At 42.5% G+C, this 8809-nt stretch overlaps 1 protein-coding gene across 1 annotated transcript in view; it reads right to left on the bottom strand.

The window, feature by feature from the left end:
• Positions 1 to 449: 449 nt before the first annotated feature.
• The window catches only part of LOC143299203 (uncharacterized), a 13762-nt gene continuing 5402 nt past the window's right edge, over positions 450 to 8809 (bottom strand). Inside the window, exons 5-10 of the mRNA XM_076612386.1 lie at positions 8671 to 8809; positions 6434 to 6582; positions 5300 to 5540; positions 3105 to 3296; positions 1654 to 1994; positions 450 to 1112 (exon numbers count right to left, since the gene is read on the bottom strand). The exon at positions 8671 to 8809 is cut by the window's right edge and continues 110 nt beyond it. Of these exons, the coding sequence (XP_076468501.1) occupies positions 776 to 1112; positions 1654 to 1994; positions 3105 to 3296; positions 5300 to 5540; positions 6434 to 6582; positions 8671 to 8809 (1399 nt within the window). The 3' untranslated portion in view covers positions 450 to 775. The remainder of the gene's footprint in view (positions 1113 to 1653; positions 1995 to 3104; positions 3297 to 5299; positions 5541 to 6433; positions 6583 to 8670) is intronic.

Genomic DNA, 8809 nt, shown 5'->3' with positions numbered 1-8809 from the left:
TCACGATCTGTCTTTTATCTCCAGTATGTTTAAACAGTTACAGCCTGATAATCTAATCTTGACTGATCAGCCAATGTCTCTTACTCGGCTATCAGTTGTTCACATTAGAATGATCATAAAAAGTCATGATGTTGGCCTTGCAGACAACTTTCATACTAAAGTACTGATAAGAATTACGTCTTCACCATGATTGATTCACAATAAATCCCAACACTTTCAGTTCTGAGAAAACAGTCACGAGATAAACATCTATGTACATCAGAGAGAGGCAGCATCAATGTACAACAAGAGGCAGTATAGAATTATCAAAAACAATCCACCACATCAACAACCCCACATGTGTAGTATCTCAACAAAATGTGTCTCCACATCACATCACAACAAGCAAGAACCAACATCTCTCTCTCTCTAAAGCCTTCAGAGTTCCACAGTTAACACCACACACCCACACACACAGAGACACACCGATCAACTGAGTGGGTACATGAATCTCCCCTCCGCATCCTTTTTCGTTGACAGTTTCTGGGACAGATTGTAGGAGGTGCCGCCGGAGCTTGCTCCCCCGCCTCGCCCCCTGCCACCCCTTCCCCGGCCCCTGGGGAAGAAGGGGGGTGGCGCCGGACCTCGTGGCCCGTACCAGGGGGGAGGCATGAACCCCGGGGGTGGGGGGGGACCCCTCCAAGGAGGGGGCATCATGCCGGGCATGGGTGGGGGAGGGGCAAAGGGGCCCCAGGGAGGGGGCATGCACCCAGGGGGAGGCATGAAGTTGATGGGGTCATCCGGCGGGGCGAAGGAGGAGCGGGGAGGGGGGAATGATGGTGACCGTGGAGTCTCCAGAGTCTGAGGAGTCGTTGCCGCCGTCGTCGTCATCGTCATCATCTGAGTCTTTCTTCATCATCTCCTCGTCCGGCACGCGCTTGACGATCAGGATCTTGTTCTTGTTGCTCTTCTTCTTCGTCACGGTAAGGGGCCGTCTGGGCGGCAGCATCCGTGACACTGGCTTCTGTTTTTTGTCTTTTTTGTCTCCTCCTTCTTCATCCTCCTCGTCAGGTTTGCCACCCCAGGCCCTCAGGCGGTTGGCCTTCAGCACCCGTTCCAAGGCTGAGCTGGACCTGTGTGCACGCAAACACATACAATGCAGATTCTCTAGTTTTCTTTTGTTTTTCCCTTGCGAACAAGGTTCTTTTCTTCTCAGTCAATAAAATGACAAAACCCATTACCAACACATGAGTAACAACATCTGACATTCACTGAAATCGGCATTACCAATGATTACTACAAATAATGGCAAAAGTGCATTTAAAGTTTATCTATAGACTGGCAGTCAATATCACCAATGCAGGATTCATTATCATATATATTTATACTAAATGTAGATATGCATAGTCAAACTTACAAAAAATGTAAGCTATTGCAACTGTAAGGGTTTTTCTGATAGCAAACCCCCTCCCCTACACTTTCTTGACTTCTACCTCTTTGACCCACCAAAATCCTATGCAGTCCTTTCACTCTTGTTTTTTTTTTACCACTAATTAAGGTATATTTCTCAACTGGCAAAGCATGATGAGTTGATATCCATGACCAAAAACATTCTCAGCCTTTAAAGATTCAAATTAGTTTACAATAATCAGATATCATTTAAATCATACTCACTTCTTTTTCTTTTTCTGACTTGGCCCGTCTTCTGTGTCAGATGAAGAACTGATTGACTCGATCCCTGAACCACCATCCTCCTTGCCCTTTTCATCACTCTTTGCTTTTTCATCACCTTTCTTATCACCATCATCATTGTCATCACTTTTGGGCTCTTTCTTCACAGTCACTGGCTTTTCCTTGCTCTCTTTGAGAGCAGGAGCTGGTTCTTCATCTGAGGGTGATGATTCCCGACCATGGACGATAGACGAGAGTCGTTTCTTCATGATGACGGCACTTTTCAATCGAGCTGAACCTTTCAGCTTCAGTCGAAGTTCTTCTCTTTGCTTGTCTTCAGCAGCCTTAAAACAAAATAAAATAAAAATCATAAATATATACATACTGATACATACAAACATTCATATATATATATATATATATATATATATATATATATATATATATATACACATACTTATGTCTTCCTCGTCTTCCTCTCAACCTATTGTGGCAGGCAAGTCTTCTCTGCTGCTGTATCTGTGGATTGGGCAAACACAGAAACAAACAAAAAAATGTCCTCCACTTTCCAGTATGTGTTTATTTCATAACCTACAGTATCGACAGCTTTTCTGTAGTATCAGTATATGTTCCGGTACCGGAAATAAGTGCGGCAATTAAACCAGTGCGGCTTATGTATGTATAAAGTTCAATTTTTTCCAAAATTTAGTGGGTGTGGCTTATATACCAGTGCGCTCAATAGACCAAACTTTATGGTAAGTGAATTGTAGACCTAGTCTGGATACTGTGTGGTGGTAGTAGGTGACCACATCAGCCTTAGAGCAAAGGAGGTTTTCCCCTGTGTGCAGCAGGTATTTCCTGAGTCAGATAAAGGTCGGTCAGGAGGAGTGGCACTACTGTTTCTATCAGTTAAGCACTTGAAATGATAATTCAAACCAATCATGATCAGCAAAAGGTTTGCTTCTTTCCACTGATACCAAACCCAATACTGTTAAGTTACTAAATTGGTACCATAAAAATAAAATCACATAAGTGGCAAAATATATGCATATGTGCAAGGTCTGGACTGTGCTGGATGTGGGAATTGACTCACGTACTGCCGTATCTAGATAGCATTAACTGTTTTGCTGCTAAACACGTTTTAAGTTGACCAGACAGTTCACCACCATAAGTAACTTTAACAAGTTAAACGGACTGTTTTTTCACATTGTAAAAACACTTAACAGCTACAGCCAAACAATCCTGTGTATTAGGAAACTGACTAACATTCCCCTCTTGACCACATTTTAAGTGAAAAGGTCCACCGTGTCCTTTTGACACAAATTCATATGACCAAGAGTGTCAAGCGGAAGTGTTTTTTTTCACACAGAAACTTGGTGGCAACAGAGCTAATCAATCTCCCAACAGCATTCCACATGGGAGCAAACCCCTACTCCGCCCCCCTATCCACCCACCTTGGCAGAGGGCGGCGCTTCCACTTTCTCCTTGGCCTGCTCCTGCTGCATCTGCAGCTTCTTCTGGATCTTGGCCTCCGCCTTCTGCCGAGCCTCCTCCAGCCTCTTCCGCTGCTCCTCCAGCTGCTGCTGCCGTCGCTTCTCCTCCTCCTCCTTCCTCCGCTTCTCCATATCCTGCTTGATCTTGTCCTCCTGTCGGGTGTTGGGAAGAGGAATACAATACAATGTAATACAAAAATTACAATACAATACGATACAATTCAACACAATATGATACAAAACACAGTACAATTCAATATAATTCATCTTTATTAACCTGTGGGCTGCCTGTATGGCAAGATAACTCGTCAACTTAACTGTGTACACTTCAGTGCCATAGTGACAAGATAACTTGTCGTTGAAATATTCAGACTTTTCCCCTGTTTGTACTGAGTTTGTTGACAAAACAATTGTATGTCTTTGGAAAAATACTGAATTTGAAAACACCATGTTTTGTATTCTTTATTCATTTACCTATCTTATATACTTTAATGGGTCTCTCTCCAATTACAAAGCAAACATAATTTTCTTTATATGCCCGTTTTTTGTCCAACTTACATATGAACATGACAATGGCTCAACCAAAATCTCAAAAAATATAACATCATTAAGCTGAATAAAACATGAAAGTGGTGAAATGTATTTTTGCAATCATAATAAAAGGAGGGGATGGTATGGGGGATAGGGGATGGGGCTTTTCTCAGTATCCTCTTGAGATCTGGGAATGCAGCTCTGTATACACAGCAGGCTATGACTGCGTAAAGGTTAAATATCAACCTACTAACAATCTATAAAGCCCCAGTGAGAATTTTTAAAATACAGCTGGATGAAAAGCACGTTATTTCGAGTGCTGGTTTATGTTCCTCAAATGAACCGCAGCTTCCTCTACATGAGAATTGTGATTTCAGTTGGAAAGCTTTTTTTCAGAATCAGTAAGTCTATGCAATAACCCTGATTCCGCTGTCCGTGTGTCTGTGTGTATGTATGCATGAATGCATGAGTGTCTGTAGTAAACTTTCACAAATTCACTTGTTCTGGAAATACTTTGGTTTAATTCTGAGTTTTAATCAAAAATATAAGAAAAATATTTCTTTCCATGCACACCAATAGGGGATGGGGCTTTTCTGTAGTAGACTGTAGTCTTTTTTTTCCATTTCTGTCTCATGCACCAGCGAACAAAGCCATATTTTCTCCAATCTCCTTGGTAATATGAATGTGTGTGCATGCATGTGTGTGTGTGATTTAACCAATGGTCACCATATTTCAAATCCTAAATTCAAAATGAGTCCATTCTTCCTCATAAAGCATGCATGTGTGTGTTCGTCATCCAACCACTGGTCACCATGCTGCAATTCTTTTAATTCAGAAAATGTCCAATTTTTCTTATGACCACCAGATCTTTGTCTCCATCTACTGACCTTGACTTAACAGTCTTTTTTTAATTTTTTTATATTACATCTCCATCTACTGACCTTGACTTAACAGTCCTTTTTTTTTATATTACATCTCCATCTACTGACCTTGACTTAACAGTCCTTTTTTTTATATTACATCTCCATCTACTGACCTTGACTTAACAGTCCTTTTTTTATATTACATCTCCATCTACTGACCTTAACAGTTCTTTTTCATATTACAAAGACTGTATCAACTGACCTTGACCTCAAACAACCCATTCTTCCTTGATTTTGTCGATCAATGCATTCTTGTTTTCTTTAAGCCTCTATCTGTCCATCTGACTACCAAAACATCCATTCCTCCTTATTACAAAAATCTCTATCAACTGACCTTGACTCTCGAACAGCCCATTCCTCCTTATCAAAAAAAACAAACACCCCCCCCCCCCCCCCAAACCAACACCTCTATCAAATGACTTTGACTCTCTAACAGTCCACTCCCCATAAAAAAACAAAACAAAATCCCCATCTCAACTGACCTTGACTCTCTCAAACTGTCTATTCCTCCTTATCAAAAAAAAAAAAAAAAAAAAATCTCTATCAACTGACCTTGACTCTCGAACAATCCGTTCCTTCCCATTAAAAAGAAAAGAAAAAAAGAAAAAAAAAGAAAAATCACTATCAACTGATCTTAACTCTTGAACAGACCAGTCTTCCTTAAAAAAAAATTAAAAAAAAACAAAAAAACTATCAACTGACCTTGACTCTCTCAAACAGTTCCGACAGCAGGCGAAGTGATTCCAGCTTTCTCTGGGCGATCAGCAGTCGCCGTTCCTCCAGAGCGATCTTCAGCTGCATGCGTTCCTCTTCCTCCTTCTGCTTCTTCTCCATACGCTTCTGGCGGCGCTTCTCCTCCCTCTCCCTCCGCCGCTGCTCCTTCATCCGCTGTCTCTCCTCTCTCTTCTTCTGCTTCTCTCTCTCGATGGCCAGTTTCTTTTGCCTGCAGGGGTCAGAAGCTTTTTTTGTTATGATTAGAACTTTTTTTTTTTAAATAAGACTGTTTCATTACCAATAAACGATCACCTGTTTATTGCTATGATCAGAACTTTTTTTTTTTTTAATAAGACTATTTATTACCAAATGAACGAACACCTGAAATTGCGAACCTTTCCTTTCTCTCAACTTCTTAGCTATTATGTCACTCTTTTCTTTACAGGTATGCACGCATGTGAGCACACGCTTGCATACATGCACACACACACACACACATCTCTCTCTCTCTCTCTCTCTCTGTCTCTACACACACACACACACACACACACACACACACTCAGTCACATGCACACATACAAACTGAATCAGATGAATACAGACAATGTCACACTTATCAAACTGATAGCACAACACATCACCTGGACACGAAATTTCTGAATGTTCTCCCTGACTTCAAATACCATAACTCGACATCATAGTGTTCAAGCTTAACAGCACACCCCCTGAGTTCAGTGCCCCTTTCTGTCCTTGCAGTCAACAAGCCCACCATTCACGGTTTTTCTTGTGGCAAGGTTTGCTCTCCATCTTCTTCATCACTCTCACACATTCGCTTGTGACAGCCAGCAGTCTTCATAGTTGGGCACCCTCTCTCTTCACTTTGGCTTGTCCTTAGCTGGTTATGGACTTTCGTGCTTGTGCACACTGCTCAATTTACAACTTCCAATCTACCAAACGATTTGTCTACCTGAGTAAAAAGTACCCCAATTTCTTTTTTTTTTTCTTTTTTTTTTTTTAACATGTTATCTGTGGCCATAACAGTCATCAATTTTGTTTAACATTTTTCCGCAACAAATATGGCTACTCTGAAATAGCAGACATGTATGGACGCATCAAGCCTACCTCTCAGCCTCCCTCTTCAGCTCCTCCTCCTCCCTCTCCTGCTGAACTTTCTCCAGGCGCAGATTTTCCAGAGCTTCCAGCTTCTCCCGCTCCATACGGCGCTTCCGGATCATTCTGTCTGACAGGTGCTTGCCCCTGTCAAAGTCCACCTGCAAAACACCACCACCATCATCAATGACAGGTGCTTACCCCTGTCAAAGTCCACCTGCACACAATACCACCACCATCATCAATGACAGGTGCTTATTACCTCTGTCAAAGTCCACCTGCAAAACACCACCACCATCATCACTGACAGGTGCTTGCCCCTGTCAAAGTCCAATTGCAAAACACCACCACCTTATCTGAAACTACAGTGAAAGGTGTTTTCTCCAGTTTAAGTCCACCTGCACACAACCACCACCATCACTGACAGGTGCTTGTTCCTATCAAAGTCCACCTTAAAACATCACCACCATCAATGACAGGTGTCAAAGTCCATCTACACAGCTCCACCACCACTGACAGGTGCTTCCCTTTGTCAAAGTCCACCAACACACAACCAACATCATCACTGACAGGTGCTTCCCTCTGTCAGTCCACCTGCACACCACAACCATCACTGACAGGTGCTTCCCTCTGTCAGTCCACCTGCACACCACAACCACCACTGACAGGTGCTTCCCTCTGTCAAAGTCCACCTGCACACCACAACCATCACTGACAGGTGCTTCCCTCTGTCAAAGTCCACCTGCACACCACAACCATCACTGACAGGTGCTTCCTCTGTCAAAGTCCACCTGCACACCACAACCACCACTGACAGGTGCTTCCCTCTGTCAAAGTCCACCTGCACACCACAACCATCACTGACAGGTGCTTCCCTCTGTCAAAGTCCACCTGCACACCACAACCACCATCACTGACAGGTGCTTCCCTTTGTCAAAGTCCACCTGCACACAACCACCACCTTAAATGACAGGTGCTTGCCCCTGTCAAAGTCAACCTGCACAACACCACCACCACAGACAGGTGTTTCCCTTTGTCAAAGTACACCTGCAAAACACCACCACCTTATCTGATAGGAGCTTGACCCTGTCAAAGTACACCTGCACACAAGCACGACCTTCATTGACAGATGCTTTCTCCAATTAAGTCCACCTGCACATCACCACTGCCATAACTGACAGGAGCTTCCCTCTGTCAAAGTCCACCTACACACCACCACCACCATCATAGCTTCAATCAATTCATGGTCCTTTGTTGAACAACAACAGTTGCAAAAAAAATTCTGTCATTTGGATGTCCCTTGTGCAAGTTGTCAGAACAAATTTGGGAAACTTTCTTCTTTCTTTCTTGCTTATAATGGTTGATGACAAAGAATCATGAGCCCAATGAGTATTCACAGATCTTAGTCTGTTATGTCACTCTCTGCTTCTTAGCATTTGAACATCAAAAATTGTCTTGTTTGTATGTTAAAAAATCGGCCCCGTTAGCGCTCTGGCAGACAACTCAATCTGCAAACAAAAACGCTCAACAAACAAGAAAATTGCAATGGCTTCCCACCAAACTGGTTGATTTTTTTTTTTTTTCGAAACAGATATCGCACCCTGCATCATATGAAGTCCAACAACCATTCAGCATGAAAAACACAGTGATTTGTCAGTCTACCTGTTATTTGTAGACAAGAGGTTTTTTCAATTTATTTGATTATTTTCCAGTCATTTGTATATATAAAAACTTATTTCATTTATCAATGTATTTTAAAAATATCTTTCTGCTGCTGCATCGAATAGTTGTCGGCAGTTTGTGTGTGTGTGTGTGTGTGTGTGTGTGTGTGTGTGTGTGTGTGTGTGTGTGCATGCGCGCGTGCACACGCAATAAGCTTATAAAAGGAACACACACATGCAATAAGCTTCTTCTAAAAGGAACACACACACAATAAATGAATAAGCTTCTTCTAAAAGGAACACACACACAATAAATGAATAAGCTTCTTCTAAAAGGAACACACACACACAATAAATGAATAAGCTGCTTCTAAAAGGAGCATACACACAATAAGCTTCTTCTAAAAGGAACATTCATTAAATCCACTCCTCCTCCATCATCATCATCCATCATAATCATAATCACCATCATCCATCCATCCAACCACTTCACCCTCATCCTCATCTTTATTCCATCGCTCACATTCTCTTAAAATCACTTCCCCCTCAGCTCAGCCGCTGCGTTGCTCACCGACTTGACACACTCACCTTGATGTTGGCAGTGAAGGCCTTGTCCGGGTCCTCCAAATACAGGAGCCTCATGCCACGGAAGGCGTCCATGGCCTTCACAAAGCTGATGTAGTCCCGGAACTGCACGTATGCCTCAAACTGGACATCCTGGGCATAG

This window comes from Babylonia areolata, chromosome 24 (assembly GCF_041734735.1).
Source record: "Babylonia areolata isolate BAREFJ2019XMU chromosome 24, ASM4173473v1, whole genome shotgun sequence".
Classification (NCBI taxonomy): domain Eukaryota; kingdom Metazoa; phylum Mollusca; class Gastropoda; order Neogastropoda; family Buccinidae; genus Babylonia; species Babylonia areolata.
This window is presented reverse-complemented; position numbering and strand designations above follow the sequence as displayed.